Consider the following 20,040-nt stretch of genomic DNA (forward strand, 5'->3'; position numbering starts at 1 on the left):
AAAATACTTGAAGCCCTAGGCTAGCATGAAATTCCTGAATGCCCTTCTTGCCAGAGGTTCAAATGGCAAACCGAAAGATAAGCAAACAACTTCTAACAGAGACTCCATTCCCCGATGCAACAGAAATGAAGCCATCAAGTACACCTGCACTTCGCTTTCATTGAAAAACAAAACAAACAGCCCTACGGAGAGTGCAGCACATTTCAGAACCTCTCACCTGGCACATTAAGATGGAAACTATTGGGGCCCACAGGTGGAAAGAACTGGAGAAGCAAAGTTACGGTGCCAGACGTTACAGACGGTAGTTATACTCTTATCTTCCAACCGGTCAGACATCACCAAGCGGCCTCAGCACAAGGATGACTCTCCACGGTGTTCCCCAAAGCTCGTCTCCACCGTGTTCCCTAAAGCTCCGACCCTTCATATTTTGAAGTTACACACCATCACGGTTACCTCTGTGAGTGAACATCTCAAACCAAAGCCGTATCCCTCACTCAGGTTTCTATTCTCCAAAAGGCACAATGGGCAGGGTTTCAGATACAGAGATCCCGCTGCATCTCTGACTCCCCTGGTTCCCAACCACTAACAGCAGGGGTACGTATGTCACTTTTACCTGGCAACTTCCATACTGAATAAATCATCATGAAGCTTAAGAATCCAAACCTTTACATCTGCAGTGTGCTTTTTCACCCCAAAACTTTAGTTTAAGAGCTAAAAGTCAGATGTACTGAATCCTACATAAAAGTCTTACCTGTTTGGCTTTCAAGTTCTTTCCACTCGAACTTTTCTCACTTGTACCTGCATCCATCCCTCTCAGAACGCTGATGAAATCTTTCTTGGAAACAGTCGATATCAATTTAGCACGTTTTCTAATTGAGCTTCCGGCTTCCTTAACCTTTTCGTCAACGTTCTTTTGATGCTTCTGAACAGCATTGAATAGCTGTACCACACCCCTATAGAACAGAAAATGACCAGAACAACATTAAATACAATTACACTAGAGTACAAACATGGAGGATGAAAACAATGTATTTTTACCACTTAGGAAAGAGGCAGGCATTTAATAGGCACTCAGATGAAAACAGCTGAATCTGAAAAATGAACATACATTTCAACGAAGGAATATAAATTTCTGAACAGAGAATAAATATACGTGAATTTATAGGTGATTTTTCTTTTCAGCTTTCATCTTTCTAAATCAACTTCTGTGCAATTAGAACTAAAAATTACTTTTAACAAAACATTTATTTCTCAAAATAGAATTCTACAATAACTGAAGGCATCATGATGTGCTGGAAAGAGAGCAGCCTTCACAGTTAGCTGTCTAACCATCTGACTGTAACATCTAGAAGGTTTTCTAGATCTCAATTTCTTATATAAATGGGAAAAATTATACTCAAGTAGCTTAAAAAATATTCAGTTATATTATCTGCAATTCTTCTAATATAAAACTAATTTTAAAATCCAGTTTTAAGAAATACTTATTCAAAAAACTTTGTTCTGTAGTTAAGTTCATTCCAAGATGAATTCTGAAGGTTAGGACCTGCAGTGTCCATTACAGTAGCCACGAGCCACACAGAGCTAGTGAGCCATGAAATAGAACTGGCTAGTCCAAATTGCAATATACTCCAGGTTTACGATACACACTCAATTCTGAAGACTTAGTATGAAAAAAGAGGATTTTAAAATCTCATTAATAATTGTTTTATACTGACTATATGATAAAATAAAAATGACTTGGATATAATGGGTTAAATAAAATACATTACTCAAGTTAATTTCACCCCTCTCTCTTTTTTAACTGTTTTCAATGTGGCTACCAAATAATTTCAAAATATGTATGTGGCTCACATTATATTTCTAGTGGACAACACTGATTTAAACTATTAACATCCTTTCCAGCTCTAAAATTCTATCATTGGGAGAGGTACTCTGCCATGGACCCTGAGCATCTCTGTACATTCTTGCTAAGTTTTTCAAGGATGCAAGGCCCTGACTGTTCCTTACACAGGTCACTTCTGAGAGTTAGTTTACGGTATGCAACCTTGAGGGAAGAGGTAACATCTCCCCAAGACAAAGAGCAGGCTTGTTACCATTCACCATAAAAGCAACAGATTCCCAAGAACAGTGTTCTCCTGTAACACAACCCATCGCACACTCAAGCATCCATACAGGGCACCTGTGTTGCCCCTGAGGGACAATGGTAACCAGTGGGAACGTGACGCTCTGGCTACTGCTTTGCCAACAGTCCTTTGTCTCTGACCCAAAGTCTCCTGTCTTCTGCCAGTATCCAGGAAACTAACAGGCTAGCTTATTAGCTTATAAGGAGGATAAAAATCCGTAGCCTTCCAAGCAGGGCTGGGACCAAAGTGAGGAAAGTGAGGTACCTAAGGTATAAAATTTAAGGAGGTACTTATTCTTGTGCACAACCATACACTTTTCTAAATTCTTTTTATGTTTTTAATTTATTTAATTCTCAGAGAAATCCTGCAGGGTGGACACAATATTCTACTGTTTTTACAAGTAAATAAACTGAGATGGAGAAAAATTAGGTAGCACGCACAAGGACACACAGATGATTAAGTCGGCACTGGGATCTGAACCCAGCAGTCTGGCTCTACTGTTCAAACTCTTATCTCACTGTAGAACAGTCAGATGGATTTAAAAAATGACCCAAATAATGTAGGTAACTAGAAAATTAAAAGTAATTCCGTTACATATAATTGCTATATTCTTCAAGTAGCAGCTCAAATGTTCTCTCCTCTGTGAAGTCTTCCCCACTGCCCTGACAATCTGCTGCTGTATGTTCCCAACACACAGGATATACCTCTGGTCTCAAAGAGACTAGAATTCCTACAGGTGAGTAGGCAAGGACCACCCAGCAGCCACCAGGTTCTATTTATCTTTGGACACAGAGGGCATCAAGTAAACATTTGGTGCCAATGATAAAAAATGCAGAGTGAAAGGCCTGCATAAAGCTGCTATAATGCAGAATTCCTTATGCCTCAAGTACAATGCAAGATAACAAAAACAGTCATCTAGTGCCATAAATTCAGACAATCGTCATAAGAGAAATGCATGTCTAATTACACTGTTCTCGTGACTATAAAAACAAGATGATCTCAAATTGGTTCAAACCAAATATACACTGAGGACATGGTATTCTTGCCTCACGAGACCTGCAAAACCTTTGGCTGAATTCAGTATTAAGTAGGCAGGTTTTGATATAAATCACATGGCTCTGAGAAGGCAGAGCTTAAGAATCAGGTCTAGTCAGAAATGGATCACTATCAAAGCTTTAGTATACTTATTTTTTAAAGGGCAAGAACAGTCTTACCTTGTTGCAATTCTCTGAAGATTTCTCTCTGTTTCTTTGTCTTTGACAACATCTGGCTTTACTCTGCACATCATTTCCCATTCCCGCTTCTTATCGAGCTGTGTTATAAATATTGTTATGTGAAAGAATATTAGGCATTTTTGAAAGTACAGCATACTTTGATATGATACTCTGTGAAAGGACAAAGGTAATAAATCATTCTGGCTTAGTTTGTCACAAGGACTGAAAAAACCCACATTTGGGGGGTTCAGCTCAGGGGGCCTGTGGTTAGCACTCAGCATGTCACGTGAGAAGCACAAAGTGAGTTTCCGTCAGGCTCTCTGACAGCAGGGGCCTGGAGAGCTGCCAGAGCAGGGGCCTGACTGAGCCAGGCAGGACAAGGTGGGTGTGAGAGAGCCACCTACCTGACCTGCCACCACCAGATCATCGGAGGTTAAGCATCAGGCAGACCCCAAACTACCGTCTTTGGTAACCACAAGTTTAAACATTCTTTATTTTTCAGAAACTGTCTTTCTCAGTAGTCAGAATTGTTAAGAATTTGTATCAGCTTTTAAAAGCAGAGCATCATATCCATTAGTACTCTGGTCCCAGGCACCTGACGTGACACATCAGCACACTCCATTGGCATATACTGCCGTCTCGGGCCAACGTATCACCTAATATCAAATACATCAAATACACCAAATACGATGAGCTCATCCCCAAGAAGTTGGTGAACATCAAAGGCATAATTAGAACCAGTAGGAAAAAATCTCCTTTTATCTGTTCCTTTTCTCCATCTGTGTAATGTCTCATTTTGTATTAATGAAAACGTCTAATCACAGTAAAATCAAATTCCTGCTCTTGCTATAAAAGATTAGCCAGATTCCTTTCTAAGGGAATAGATTCCTCCCCAGATCAGATAATTTACTTTAACTGTCATGAAATTCAGTAGATTATGCCAGAAATTTAAAAATCTTACTTGTAAGTTTAAAACAGCTGAGTCTTAATTATCTGTAGTACCCAAGGCATGCATAATCCCCAAATACTTTTTAAAAATTTTGAAGTATATTTTTATACTTATGATTAGAAATAAGTACTTGATATTCCAGAAACTGACAATATTTAACAGTAAAAAACAATGTGATTTGCATAGACTCTACTCAGAAATATATAAGAGCGTTTGTATCTATTGTGTCCTGTTTCTGGTATCAATAGGTGTTTTTTTTTTTTTTTTTTCCCCCTTTGCAAATGTATATTTTTTAGTGTTTATTCACTTTTTTGAGAGACAGAGACAGAGTGTGAGCAGGGCCGGGGCAGAGAGAGAGGGAGACACAGAATCCGAAGAAGGCTCCAGGCTCTGAGCTGTCAGCACAGAGCCTGACGCAAGGCTAGAACCACGAACCGTGAGATCATAACCTGAGCCGAAGTTGGATGCTTAACCAACTAACTGAGCCACCCAGGCGCCCCAATGTTTTCATACGTTATGCGAACAGTATCATCTCTAGCTTACAAAGCACTGTCTTGGAGCAGAGTGAAGAGACCCATTTCTCTTGGCTTCAAAATGTTCTTACCTTCACTAGAACACTGGGGCTAGAAGTAATTAAGGATCTTATTTTTAAAGCTTCCTCCAGCTTTTGTCAGAAAATAAAGATTCAACTTTTCAGTTGAAAAGCTATTAGTAAGATTTAGAGATAAAATTTATCTTAAAGTAAAATGAGAATACTGAATTAATAACTGTTTCTAAATGCAACACTTGAGAAAGCTCATCTTCATATAGCCTTCTGCACAGAGTAACTAGCATTAGAAACAAAGAAAACAATTCCCTTGAAACAAGGGAAGGGGGATGATGAACTTAAAAGGAAATATATGCCAATTCAAATGTATTTTTCTTTTTTTTTACCTAGGAAGTACCTCTTGGAAATCAGTACTTTTACATTGTCAGTAAGATTACAGAAAGTTATTTTTCTTTCATTAAAAAGTATTTTAGACATAAAAATACATCATCAAGTACAAGAGATTTAAAAATCTTGTTTCTTTATTTTTATAATATACAATGGCAAACTGAAGTCCAACTTCTGCCCTCTAATCAGCAGACAGTGTGAGTCTAACTTCTATCATCAGTGCTTTAACCAAAGTTATAATGAATTCAAGTTTATCTAGCACTGAAATAGTCCGTTTGCAGAACTGCAACCAATCCCTGAGGATGACATCTTCATAGATTTATATTACAAAATAGGTTTTTAGCAAAAAGTAACTAACAGGATTATATTGGTTCAGAACCTAATGATGATGATACAAACAGCAAAACTGAATGAAATACTTAGCCCTAGGAGTCACTGCCACATGTATAACTTACTTGCTTTTAAAAGGATAAATTTCTTGGGAGTTTAATTTCTATTTCTTTGCTTAGATGCTTAAAAAGTGAATGTGCTCAACGGAGTAATTTAGATGAGGTTTCTGAACAAAACTGTGGTTATTCACCCCTGTGTCAGAAGCCAGTTAACAGCCAGAATGGGAACGGGACCAACACCGCCAGGAAGGATTCGGTGCAGATAGTAACCAGACGAGGCAAACAGTCTGATCTACAAAACAGCCAGTAAGACACACCTGTTTTCTTTTCTCCAGTCTCTCTTGTTTTAACTTTTCTTTTTCCCTTTCCAGCTCTCTGTTTTTGACCAGAATCGTGGGTTTGCTTTTAGGAGTTTTTTTGTTAAGAATTTTGGCCATGGCATCCGCCCAGCCCACATTAGTTCCAACACTAGCTTCGGGTGCATTTCCATTTTCATTGCCGTTGGGTTCAACTTCATCTTCATTATCAGCTTCCGCTGCTTCATCATCAGAAGAAAAGTGATCCTTTTCTGGCCCACAGCTTCTTACAGAACCTAAGAGTAGAAACAAGTTAACTCTAACACCTGAGGAAGAGGCTGCCAAGGCCATGCCGACCCCCAGGGCCTTTCTAAAGCTGACAGTCCTCCATCTGCCTCTGTTCCTGCAAGAGGGGGCTTTTCAAGTCCCGCAGCTCAATGCCAGCAGAGGGCAAAAGGACCCTCCACCCTGCAGTCATCAGGCCCCAAAGACCTGGCCCAGTCATGCTGGGCCTCAGCACCCAGGACCCAGGTAGGAGAAACAAATCCGACAGCCCACACCACCTCTCAGCCATCAAGGTAGCAGCAGGTACTGACATGGGGGCAGTGCACGGTGCGTTCAAGTCCATGGGCCTTAATTGTGTCATTAAACTACTCAAAGAGACTAATGAAGATTATATTTTTAAAACGATTAACAAACAACTTTAATCATCAAGAAAATGGTATAATGTCTCCATGGTACAGGAAGTCAGAATAACCTCTCTGGAGATTTGACCCAGAGATTTAAAATTCTCTATTTGTGTGTGTGAAAATCTATAAAACAAACATAAAAACACAGTCTTCTTTTATAGAATTTGCACGTAACATTATAAAGTTAGGTGTTTTAACATTTCTGAAAAATAATCTAATAAAGTAACATCCACTGAAGATACTGAAGATTAAATGGCAACTGAATGACAACATCAAGTTCTGAGCCGCGGCTATGAAAGTGGACTGCTGGAATTTTATCGTGCACAATCTCCACGAAAAGTACAGATGGGTTATTTGCCACCTGTCCATCTGGGTTTTTTTTTTTTTTAATGTTTATTTATTTTTGAGAGAGAGAAAAAGGGAATGCAAGTGGGAGAGGGAAAGAGAGAAGTGGGGACAGAGGATCCTAAGCAGGCTCCATGCTAACAGCACAGAGCCCCATGTGGGGCTCGAACTCACAAACCATGAGATCATGACTTGAGGGGAAGTCAGACGCTTAACTGACTGAGCCACCCAGGCACTCCTGCCAGCTTGTTCATCTTTTAAGACTCAAATAGCTGGGGTCAGAAGGTCGGCAGAAAGAAGAGTCTAATCAGTGGCCTTGCCTAAAAATCAACTTGCTGAGAAGCTCTTGAACTTTAAGTTTTGCATGCTTTCTCAACTTCCGGAGCTCAATGCACTTGACCAACAGGACCACCAACATGGTATGCCTACATTGACAAGAGCCACAGCCTTCTGGACAGCTTGTTTTGTTCTTCAGAAGCCTATGGAGCTTATTAGGAAATCCTTCAAAGGAGACAATCATCCAACAGCTTAGTAACTTGGAATATTTCTTCATAAGCAGAAGAGGAGCTAAAACAGCACCGCGTTCTGGGGAGTCTGTGCTGGGTCTATCTCCCCGCACCACAGCGAAGCATCATAACCAGGACGTCTGCTCCTACCTCTGAGAAGTCTCATTGTTTTTTGTTCTTACTTCAAAATAACCTGCCTGCCCCTCAACTCAACTCCCCCCTTCCCTAAGTAATTTCAATTAAATGTGCATATTGTTTTAAATATCCTTTCTTTTTTTCCCTTAATTCAGCTTATTGTCGTGACAAAAATAAAAGGAGCTGAATGTACAGTCAGCTGTTAACTTCTGGGTGATCCTCTCTACTATCTCCCCTGTAGGTCATGAATTAAGAGAGATGTGCCAGAAAGATCCGACTTTGCTAGTCATTGTAATACCTGCAATTCTGCTATTAATACCTTTATTTAAGTATTGGGAATTTATGAAATGAAAAAGATGTAAAACCAAATTATTTAATACATTTCAGATGAAAATTTTTAACATTAGGAAACGGAAAATAAAAACATATGAAACATTTTACACATATAGAAAAAAATGAACCTCAAGCACATAAGCAAAAATAAAGTATCTTCAAAGCGTGATAAGTGTGTCAATGTTATCAAAAAGTAAATGAGATAATGGGAGAAATTGCTAATAATTCTACTGCCCTACTATGCTATGCTGCACATTTCTTTTCCCTTTTTTTTTTTTTTTTTGTTGAGAGAGAGCGAGCACGAGTGGGACAGACACAGAAAGGGGGGGGAGGGGAGGAGAGACAGAGAGAGAGAGAGAGACAGAGAGAGTCTTAAGCAGGCACAGAGCCCAGTGAGGAGCCCCACACAACTTTGAGATCACGGCCTGAGCTGAAATAAGGAGTCAGGACATTCTGCACATTTCTTTATAAAGGGAAGAAAAATTTTAAGTAGAAACTATTTGCCACATATTTAATCTGAAGCTTTCTCTGTATCCTGCATGCTGGGTAAATGTACAAAATCTAAGAAAGTGTGACTGTAAGCTTTGACAAGCAAATACAGGTGATTTAAGAACTTTATTATTTATAAAACATTTTAAAAAGTACTTAGATTTTGCCAAACAAAAGCTTTTAGCACCATCATTCAATTCAATGAGTCTGACTGTCTACTATATACCAGATTTCAGAGTCACACAGTTTTTCCCTGAGAAGCATCTCCTAGGACCAGTGTTCCCTGGAAAGTACACTGAGAAACAAAGTTTAGAGAATGTAATTGGACGAAAAAAAATATACATGTTTTATTCCTGAGTTAGTAGCACTGCACCGATATTAAAAGCAAAATAAACAATTCTGTGACAAGTGCTTCTCCTAGTAAGAAATGAATCTAAACGTAAAGAGGCATAACAGCTTAAAAGTTTGTGTTGATGAAGAAGAGCTGGGTGATTAAAAACAGAAGTCTACCAGCTCCTGGTAAAATGTCAAAACTACAATACTGACATCTAGTGTTTTGTCCTGATGAATTCACACACAAACTGCAACAAATTTCACGTTTTCAGTTGCACTGTAAAGGCAGCCAAAAGACTTTACGACTGTAATAAGCTACTCCAATTCTCTATTTCTAAACTTTAGTTATTTTTCTTGACGTTTCTTACTCAGACTATCGCAATATGCATATTCTAGGCACACAATAAATCCATGAAAAGTTTTATAACACCATTTTATATAACCCATATAAACCAATTAAAAAATCCCAAAATATCCACATGATTCATAAATTTTGATCTTTAAAAAGAAGTTCTAACTGAGAGGTGTCAGGCATTCACTGCAAAAATGGAAATGATCAGGTTTTATATAAATAAAAAAACGCCAATGTAATGAGGTCCTCCAGCATACTAAAAAACAGGATTTACTTCAAGGATACCGAAGATAAAGCAAATCAGAAAGTAGAACTGGTTCTTAAAATTTCACTGTACACTATGAAAATGAGATTTTTTTTGAATTTTCTACTAACTGATCTTTAACAACAGAAGTTAAGTGAATATATCCACAGCACCATATAAGTAAAACCTCCTTTGAAGTCTTGTGTGTTACCTTAAACATTAACTCTAAGTTTACATCCTATTTTTAAAATCTGGAAATTAAGGAAGGGCTACAAAGAATGCTTACTGGAAGTAATAACTAAAGGTTCCAATGTAACTTTCTGCATTCATGGAAATATTCTATCGGAGCTGCCCACTAACCACCAGGTATTAGAATCTACTGAAGTGCTTCCAATGAGGCCAGGACACCTGAGGAACTGAATTTTTAATCCCTTTACATTTAAAAAGCCACGTGTGGCTAGCGGTTACTACCTACCATACTGGCAGGCCAGGGTTAGAGCTCTGCGGTACTGTGGTAGGCATGGGCATTTCCATCTCCTGCTGCCTTCTCCCCAAACTTCCAGCTCCCTTTCAAATTTACCATCTGTCTCTGATCCCAGATTTAGGGAGCTACTTTCCTTAGCCTTTGGAAATGGGATAAAGTTTTAAGAAGACTCAGTCCTTCAATATTTACTGGGCATTCATGAATGATGGGGAAGGAAAGGGAAAGTGAAAAATCTAGATGTAGGTTTCTCTCCTTGAAGAAGTCACATGTTTTAGTAGGGTCGATAAATCCATTAACCAACTGCAAAAGTTGGTTTTACAATTTGTAAAATTCGTAAGTGCTCTTTTGGAAAAGAAAAGGTAATGAGGAAAGGGTGACTGGGGATATCTTTAACAAAGGATATTAAAGTTACTTCTTAGGTTAAGCAAGGGTTTCAATAACAAGAGAAGGGAGGAGGCCAAGGAAGTAAGATTCCACAACCCAGGGGAATTGAAAGAGGCAGGGGGCATGATCACTAAAATCTAGAACCAAAAACGTCCTAGATCTGAATCAATGCCCTGTATAAAAATTAAAATTATTATGATCATCATTATTATGGGCATTCCAGGCAGCATAAACCAGCACGTCCAAAAGCATGGGAATGTTAAAGGTGAAATGTTTATGAAATGACAACAAGTTCAGACCAGCTGAAACCGGATCTGGGAACTGGAAAGTAAGGACTGAGTATAAAAAGCTGGCTGGTTTATAAAAAAGCTGGTCTGATTTACGATCCAAGAAATAAAATATGCACATTAACCCCCAAATTAAAACCAAGCAGTTTAAAATTACAGCAGTATACGTGTTCCAGTAAGAGGCCAAATTTCTTGTGTTTTTTTCCTTTTGGTACTTACCTTAGGACTTTATTTTTAAACAGTTTCTCTATTGGATTAAGAAGGTTGTTCTTTTAAAATACAAATACCATCTGGGAGCATTAAGGCTATTGGTTAATATTTAACTTACTTCACACCTTTAGAATTTACTCTAAATCAAACAGAATCCCTCATAAAAACTTGGTAGACATCAGCTAGTGGTAGTTAAAAGTATGAAAACAGAAGTCTGGCTGCCTGAATTCAACCTCAACTCCAGATATAAATCTATGTGACTTTTCTGACGGTTATTAAGTTCTCTGCCTTAGTGTCCTCACTTGTAAAAATGGCAATAAAATAGTATCTACTTCAGTATCTGATACCGTTTATGACGATTAAGAGTTAATATATATAAAGTCCTTAAGAGAGTGCCTAGCCCATAGTAAACATTTAAGTGTTGATTACATACCACACACATCAGACACACATGATAAGAATTTTAATGTGGTTGTGGAGAAGCAGAAATGAACAAGCAAGGAACACCTCTGGTAGCTGGAATCTACAAGACATGTGAAGAGTTGAATGGGAATCTTTGGACGACCAGTTAGTTATACAGCTCAAGGATGACAAGCTCAGGTTATAAAATCAGACAGACTTGGCATTAAGTCCTGATTCCATTACTTCCCAACAGTATTGTCTCCTCTTTGTCTCAGTTTCTTTGTAGCAAAACAGGCATGAAAACAGGATTTACCTCATTGATTTGTTATGTTGATTAAATGAGATAACACATGAAAAGCACTTCCTACAGATCTGGTAGTCAACATGAAATAAGTAACAGAGAGTAACCAGGCAAACAAGGACACTGAAAACCTGGAAGACAGACCAGAGATGAGAGATAGGAAAAGCTTTAAGGATGCCAAAAGGGGCGCCTGGGTGGCTCAGCCAGTTGAGTGACTCGGGCTCAGGTCATGATCTTGCAGTTGGTGGGTTCAAGCCCTGCGTAGGGCTCTGTGCTGACAGCTCAGAGCCTGGGGCCTGCTTCAGATTCTGTGTCTCCCTCTCTCTCTACCCCTCCCCGCTCATGCTTTGTCTGTCTCTGTCTCTGTCTCTCTCTCTCTCTCTCTCTCAAAAATAAACAAACATTTTAAAAAATTTAAAAAAAGAAAAGGATGCCAAAAAACAGAGGATAAAACAAATTTTGCTTCCATTACAATTCTATCTGCTGTCTCAGTTACAGCCTATAAGGCACGTGCCAGGGAATTATCAAGTGAAGACTAATTTTGACTTTATTTTAGAAGTGATCAACGTCACTGTCCCATGACTTTTTTTTTTTTTAAAGTAAGCTCTACACCCAAAGTGGGGCTTGAATTAACGGCCCCACGGTCAAGAGCTGGATGCTCTACCAACTGAGCCAGCCGGGTGCACCATGTGCCACAACTTTTCAAAGTACTCTAAAATACTGACAATTCTAACTAGCTAACATGTATTTAGAGCAAGACACTATTTTTATTGTTTTTAAAGTGTATTTGAGAGAGAGAGAGCACGCACCAGGAAGGGACAGAGAGAGAGAGAGAGAGAGAGATAAAGAGACAGAGAATCCAAGCAGACTCTGATGTCAGCACAGAGACTGATGTGGGGCTTGATCTCACAAACTGAGATCATGACCTGGGCCAAAGCCAAAAGTTCGATGCTTAAGCAACCAACTGAGCCACCCAGGCATCCGGATGGAGCAAGATACTATTTAAATAAACACTTTTTATGATTACCATTTCATCTTCAAAACACTCTATGAGTTGCTCTTATTCTTCTATTTACACAGGGGATGATTCCAAAGCTTAGAAAAGTTAAAAATCTGTCCAAAGTTACAAAGTTAACAGGACAGAGAAATACAACTGTTTGATTCCTGAGGCCCTAGAAAGCTTTGAATCAAAGATTCAACTCAGACTAATCTGTACTGAGCTAAAACAGAAAATATTCATTAAATAATTTAAGAAAGCTTGAATTAAAAAGAAATTTCTAGGGGCACCTGGGTGGCCAAACTGGTTAAGCATCTGATTCTTGATCTCAGCTCAGATCGTGACCTTGCAGTCTTGAGATTAAGCCCCTTGCTGGGCTCTGCAGGCTTGGGATTCTCTCTCTCTCCCTTTCTCTTTGATCCTCCCCACCTCACATGCTCATGCTCACGCTCTCCCTCTCCCTCTCTCTCAAAATAAATAACTAAACACTAAAAAAAATTTTTTCTAAGCCTCAGTAACCAGAAGAGTCCCTTCCTCATCCCCATTCTGAGTCTGCCTAAGAATGCACATTGCCCTAGTTACCAAGAGTTTTGAAACTACTGCTCCCCATTCTAGTTGTAAATCATTTGTTCTGCTCAAGCCACATGATCTTTCCTGCCAATTACTACTGAATTTAGAATATTCAAAATTGATGTTTTAAAAAATTTTAAAGCACTTATCTTTGAAAAAAATGAAATCATCCCAGCTTTCCATAAAAATAACCAAAATTAAAATTAAAGTTCTACTATAAGACAAATTAAAAGATGTGCTATCTAGGCAAGCCAAAGCATAGGGCCTGGAGGTAGTTTGTTTCCTGAGTCTGTCCTATAAATTGCTAAACTACTCAAGTAGGACTACGATATATTTCATTTCTTAGACGTGTTCCTTTGCTATTTTTAAGTAACTTACATGATGAAGGAAGCTATAAGCTACAGTTTGATGAAAAGCACATTTATCTGCTAGGTTATTATATCTAAAATACAGCTTTATAGTTTATCAAAAATGAGGCGATAGCTCTTAGGACCTTCTAAACTGGATTGTTATCAAGTCTTGTGTTAGACGTATATGGCCATTTTTCACATATGTGACCAGAACAATTTAGAAAACATGAAATTACCATTCTTCTCTACCAGGTTACAGTCACATGAGCCCATGCTATGAGGGAGGGGTTGATTGCATCATTGCGCTGGATAATGACTGAGGCTTTTTTCACCTGGGTTAATTTACTGACTACAGAATCTTTTTTTTCAAACAGACTACAAGCTTAAGAATAAAGTTAGCATTGTGTCTAAACCTCCAACACTGCATCAATTCAATAAATCTGAGTAGTTCCAGGATAACACAGAGGTGGAGGTTATCAACCTCCCCTGCATGATACCTGATATCATCAACCATTGTTTTTACGTCTTCACCTGACTTGTTTTACCAACTAGGGAGGCTATGTGTGCCTGTGTGTGTTTTAAGAATACAAACTTAAGAGCCAACTATACACTGTATCAGAACCTGCAAGAAGGTTCAATAAATTTGAGCAGTTTAAGGTTAACTCAGATACAGGTGTCATCATCCCCTTTATAATGCTTGATATTTTACCTCCCACATAGCTCTGATTTGTAATCACTTGTGATACTACTATGATCAAATTCCAAACCTTACTGAAAAGTATTACAATTTACTAAAATTCAGTCTGAATCATTTTGCTATCAGGTAAGTTTACATTATATACACTTTGTTAATTTTACCCTCAACAAAACCTACTACAAGAGAAAAGTGTAAAAAATCACAGTAAGTGACACTTCCAATTTATTCAGTGACTAACTAAATGGATATTAAGTACTATATCATGTATCAGGTTCTATGCCAAATTCTGATACTGCTGTTACCAAAGCTGACAAACTCTCTTATCAGAACCAGGAAACTTCTGCAAAGTCTCACAACAATACTTAAGAGTTTTACACTGGTAAAAGCATCTATGTATATATACACTTTTATGTTTCTTACATAATGTGTCAAAACAAATTAAAGCCAGAGGGAAAAGTTCAAACAATGCATGGGTTATACCTGTGTGTTTTCTACGAAATTTAAGTAGCATCTTGCTAAATGAATTTGCTTGCTTTCAAATATTCATGATAAGGCACATCTTTATCAATTTTTAGGATCCAATTAAAGTTCAAAGAGAAGCCTCTGATTCAGTTTCCTGATAAAATGAGTCGGTACACTTCACTTTAATAAGCCTATAATTTGCACACTGATTCATTGATGTGTCTGAAGCCAAATTCAATCTTCTGCCTTTAAAGTTTCTCAGCGTCCATTAGCTGAAATTTTTTGAAATCTTATTAGTTCTGCTAAGGCCACACGTACATAAATAACCGAACTACAAAAGATGGGTCACCTTTCCAGAAACAACTGATTTCATGAGAGGAAAACAGCGAATCCTTATATTAAATAACAAATTCTGAATTAGACAAAGGGAGGACATGCCATCTTATAACCAATGGACCTACATTACTCAATGTATTATTAAATAAAAGGCTTTTTATAATTTACCTCTGTTGCAGAGGTACAGTCTAAATCCTGAAGGAAATCCTGATGGAGACAACGAAGTCAAAAACTTACAGGGTACAGAGCAGAAAGTGAAGAGAAAAGAAGTAGGGGTCAAGAGTGTAGACACTAAAGCCAAACTTCAATAATGGCTGTCATTTATCAACCCGATGATCAGCTTATGTATTGGGATAAGCAGATTATAACTTCTCTGGGGTCTCAGTTTCCCATAAGTAAAGTACAAATAATATCTATTTCATAGGGCTGTTGTCAGAATTAACTGCACTGATGCACCTATGAGGAGCATAGAACAGTACATAGAAATGTTCAAAAAATATAGCTGTTATTATGTAATTGCTCTACCAGTAGAGTACACCCCAAATTTATGGTGCTACGAGTTTTTTGGTAAGTTGGTTATTTGGAAAACTGAATGTTTTCCTTCTGAAAAACATTTCAAGTGGGTCCCTTCTCTCTCTTCAGAGTCCTGTCCTAGTGCAAGCCCTGACACAGGTTTGCAACTGCCAATCAATGGTTCTGGCCTCCATGTCAGTCGCCATAGAGCCGGCAGTGGTATTTATAAACATGTGTCATCCTCTGCCTTAAAAGTTCTCAATAGCTCCCTACTCCCTACAAATGGAGAGTCCAATCTCCTTCATATGACACACAAGGCTCTTTACAATCTGGCTTCACCCTCTGTTCCCAGTTTCACTTGTTTAACTTCTTTGAATAGCTACAGCCATAGCAGACAATTCATTGTGTCCTAACTAGCCCACGCATCTTAAGAGACTGCGTGCCATCGTACTTGCTTTTTCCTGTAGGCCTGAGGAAACCGTCATCTCCACCCCCAGACTTAGGAAATTATTCATCCTTCTAAGGCCTAGATGAAATGCCACCTTATCCATTTATTCAACAAGAAAATCTACCTAATACTAAAATATGCAAGGAAGGCCCTATGAAAATAAATAGGACATAGTTCCAGCATTTGGGAAACCTGTATCTATAAGGACAAAGACATGTTAAAATAAAAACAGAGTATACTCTGAGCAATACATGTAAGACAGAAAGCAATGCCTAAGCTGGGTTCTACAGGATATGGGTTTCTGTTTCCATCCTTATACCATTTTAATTGGACCGTGATTGTAACAACTACTTTTTAATAATACTCAAAACATGTTGCAGTCCTGTGTTTAATATCTATCTTCCCTAAGACTATAATTCTAGAGCAGAAGTTTATTCATCTTTTGTATCCTCAACATGAAGTCATCCAACTACATTAGATAATTAGGTTTCCACATTACCCCAGACCTTTCTTAATCCACAATGTAATGGATCTACAGTAGTGAGAGAACCTCAGGACCTAATCAGCATTGACAATACTGCACTGAGAAGTCAGAACAGCTCTAACTTGGAATTATTCAGTACTTGAGCAGACAAATCTGACTGACACCCAAATTTGTCAGCAGTACTGACATTCTGCTTCAAATGCAGGATTTCTTTCTCTGACAACCCCACATGAACTAGACTGTTGAGTACAAGAAATATCAGAACCACAACTTCTAATTCCTGCTCAACAAATGGACCGTTTTCCTCAACTCCTTTGAAAGGGGATGAGGAGTGTAATTACCTAGAGACTGCAGTAGTAAATGGCAGTTTCTTCTTCTTGGTCTTGGGAAGTCCAGGTTTATCCATTCATTTACTTAAATTTCTGTGAATAATCCAGTATGCAGCAGGCACTGTTTTACGTACTAGGAAACAGCAATCTCTATTCTTAGGGAACGTACATTCCAGCTGGGAGAGATGCAGAGCAATTACACAATATGTCAGATGATTGGGGAAAGACAGAAAAAGAAAGCCTGAGAAGTCAAAAAATGAAGGCAGGGAGGCAAGATGAAGGAAGAGCAGTGGCAGTACGTTGCGGAGGGTGATCAGGGACAAGTCTTGCAGATAAAACACTGAATCAGAGATGGAAGGAAGTGAGGGAGAAACACCCAAGCATTTGAAAAATACTCTAGGCAGTGAAGCCCCAGGGAACGCTGAAACCCTGGTGTGGGAGCCTATCTGATGTGTTAAATCACAAGGATATCAATGAGGCTAGATTACAGTTAGTAGTTAGTGGGGGGCAGAGTAGGAAATTAGGAGAGAAGATGGCCTGAAGGTCACCATACAATCTAAGGATTCTGGATGTTATTCTGAGATGGGGAGCCACTGGACCATCTTGAGCAGATAACTCCCATGACCTGTACATTGTAAAAGAGTAACTCTGGCTATTGCAAAGCTCTAGCTAGTACAGAGGAGCAATAACTGGACCGCAGAAGGCCAGGGGCTGTCTGTAATTTCTTGTAACCTAAGAAGTTAATGCCAAGGACGAAGGTAAAGAAGTGCAGCACGGTCACATCAGGGCTGAAGGCCTCAGAGTATCTTTCCTTCCTTTCAATAGCAAGCGTTTCTGAGAGTTCAACTGATACTTTTATTCTACTTCAACCACGTACTCGTTTCCTTCCTCGCTATCAGGTCTCTAACTCCCCGAGTCACGCAACTACCACACAAGAAAAGTCAAGTATACCACCTACCTCCCTCTAACCTCTTTTGGCCTTTTGCTCCTTCCCTACGAAACCTATCCCACTCGTAATTTCAAATGGCCCCCCTTCCTTTTGCCTTCCGTGTCTGTAACCTTTTTGCTTCTGTCATCACTAGTTTCATCCGTTTTCATTAATAACAGTGACAATGGAAATGTGTAGTAAAAGAATATGGAGTTTCAAAGCGTCTGCCCCCTGAACACCGCTTCCTCGTCTTCTCACTGGGCCCAAATCGCCCCTTCGAGGCCACGCCGAGATAAAACTAGCGGCAAAGCCACTCGCATCCCCTCCTTGCCACAAGTTCAACCGGGCCTTCTTTTTCAGCAGCCAAAGCTCAACCCTAGTACGTTACCTCCACTGTCGGCAGCGTCTTTGCCCTCTTCTTCCAGCTCCGAAGCCACTGCCCGGGCTACCATTTTCATCTTCTTTTTCTTCTTCAGTGAATTTTTCAGCCTTTTCCCCGCACCCACACGTGAGTCCCGAGCGGCCGCGGCCATCTTTCCTCAGCGGAAGCGACCCATGAGAATTGCGACCGGTGGTAACAAAAAGAACTTCCGCATTTAGTTCCGGGAACACAAGGTTCCGGGGCGGGGCCGTCTAGCCCGAAGTTCCGGGACTGGGGCCTCAGACTGTGAATTGGTGAGTGTCCAGGTGAGGTCCGCTCTTGGGAGAAAAACCATCGGTGACTGTACGTTCTCAGCCGACTCCTCGGCCAGCTCGCCCTTGCCCTGGACCGCTGCCGCAACCAGGAGCGGTTCACTTTGATTTCCTCCCTACACCGCTTCCCTTCTGTGCCGCTTTATTGAAAGTTGGTTTAGGAGGTTCCTCCAGTGCCCCTTCCGGGCCTACTAACCGCGCCCACAGCTGGGAAGCGAGAAAAGCGTGCTCGGCGGTGCCGATTAGAACATCTGTATCCTCCCCTCTCCCCAGGCACCACCGCCAGAGACTCATAGCGCAACACACTGGATCTGTCTCAAAAACTTAATCACACAATATCTCCCTCTGATTAACCCTCGCCGTGGCTTCCAATCGCGAAACGAATAGAATGTAGCATTCTTCCCCTGGGTTCGAGGTGGCACGGGGCCCAGGCCGCCCTCTCCTGCGGGCCTAGCCCTGGCTCCGACCACGCAGAGCGGTCGTGGCGTGTGGATCCCTTGCTTCCACGCGGTGCTCCTGCCTCCCTCCCCGGCCAGCTTCTCCCCAAGGCCAGCCTCTGCCTGTGCAGCGCCTCCAGGCAGCTACTGCAATCTGCCCCTGCCGTTCCCCACCCCCCCCCAAATTGTTGGCTCCTTCAAAGTAGGGACCATAGTTCATTCACTATTCCATCCCTCAGGCTAGCAAAGCTGCTCCAGAGTAGGTGCTCAAAAAACATCTTTGGAGGGGGTGAATTAATGAATGACAATACAACTATCGACAAAGTTGATAAGTCAGACTAAGGCAGTAAAACTTGGCATCACGTTCTGTAGGCCAGATACATTCCAAATAAAGTCTTCTCTTCTTGGTTTTTCATACTTAAAATCTGTAAAGGAGTACAGATTTCTCATTTCCGCACATCCCAGCTGGTGTTTATGGGGGGACGGGGGATTATATTTACATAACCCCAAACTCAATACGTTTTAAAATAAAACGCTGTTTTGTTTTTAACAGCACAGGAAGTGTTACATTCCAAATACAATTGGTGAAAAGGATAAAATTCCAGCATAAATCTTTTGAAAAGTGCAGTTGCTGTCAACTCCAGAGGTACATCCCCTTGGGATATAGCTGGGGCAGAGAAGTTGCCCAATCCTGGTCAGTGTCCATCTGCCATGCAATGTCAGTCACCTGTGACCTGCTGACTTTCATACTTAACCCTTGTTTTTGCCTACTGTTCTACATTGAGTTCAAAACAAAGTTGGGAAAGACTTGAAGAAAATTGCAGGCAAGGAAGCAAACCTGAGAGAGAAAGATGCTTACAGCGCAAAGGAGGCGGTGTGGCATCCAGGTACCATTTGCCAATATTACTGAAGGTCAGCATTTTACATCTTAATGTGATGGTTTATTTATACGTAGGGATTTACTATGTTTAGCTGCAACTTAAGTTGCTTGGGGGCTTGAATTGGTTGATGGTTATTCATTCAATTTTTTCTTTTTTAAAAGGAACACAAAATCGGCTCCAGATTTTCCTGCAGAAATGTGATTTTCAGAAAGGGATTACTACTACTAAGTGGGAGATTCCTGTATTAACGTATTTAATCTTCACAATAAGCCAGTGAGCTAGGTACTATTGTTCCTGTTTTAAAGATGAGGAAACTGAGGCACAGAGAAGATTAAATAATTGCTCAAGGTCATGCAGCCAGGAAGTGACAGCATCGCATTTAAACCTAAGTAGTCTGCTCCAGGGTCTGTTCAACCACGGAGCAATACTGCCTATTCATACTGTTGCACTTGTGCATTTAACAAGCAGGTGCTGAGAGCAGACAATGGAAATTTCTGGCAAGCACTGGAATTCATA

The 20,040-nt window shown here is 40.0% G+C and overlaps 1 protein-coding gene and 1 long non-coding RNA gene across 5 annotated transcripts in view; one reads left to right on the forward strand and one right to left on the reverse strand.

Annotated features, from left to right (window-relative positions):
- RRP15 (ribosomal RNA processing 15 homolog) overlaps positions 1-18,087 on the reverse strand; it is a 42,421-nt gene extending 24,334 nt beyond the window's left edge. Inside the window, exons 1-4 of the mRNA XM_015077385.3 lie at positions 17,902-18,087; positions 5,927-6,201; positions 3,338-3,435; positions 752-953 (exon numbers count right to left, since the gene is read on the reverse strand). Of these exons, the coding sequence (XP_014932871.1) occupies positions 752-953; positions 3,338-3,435; positions 5,927-6,201; positions 17,902-18,046 (720 nt within the window). The 5' untranslated portion in view covers positions 18,047-18,087. The remainder of the gene's footprint in view (positions 1-751; positions 954-3,337; positions 3,436-5,926; positions 6,202-17,901) is intronic.
- Positions 18,088-18,128: 41 nt separating this feature from the next.
- Positions 18,129-20,040, forward strand: part of LOC113603931 (uncharacterized) — a 38,217-nt gene continuing 36,305 nt past the window's right edge. For all 4 annotated transcript variants that reach the window (XR_008293297.1, XR_008293295.1, XR_008293296.1 and 1 more), the window contains exon 1: positions 18,129-18,200. This is a non-coding gene — a long non-coding RNA (uncharacterized LOC113603931). The remainder of the gene's footprint in view (positions 18,201-20,040) is intronic.

This window comes from Acinonyx jubatus, chromosome E4, assembly GCF_027475565.1.
Source record: "Acinonyx jubatus isolate Ajub_Pintada_27869175 chromosome E4, VMU_Ajub_asm_v1.0, whole genome shotgun sequence".
NCBI classification, from domain to species: domain Eukaryota; kingdom Metazoa; phylum Chordata; class Mammalia; order Carnivora; family Felidae; genus Acinonyx; species Acinonyx jubatus.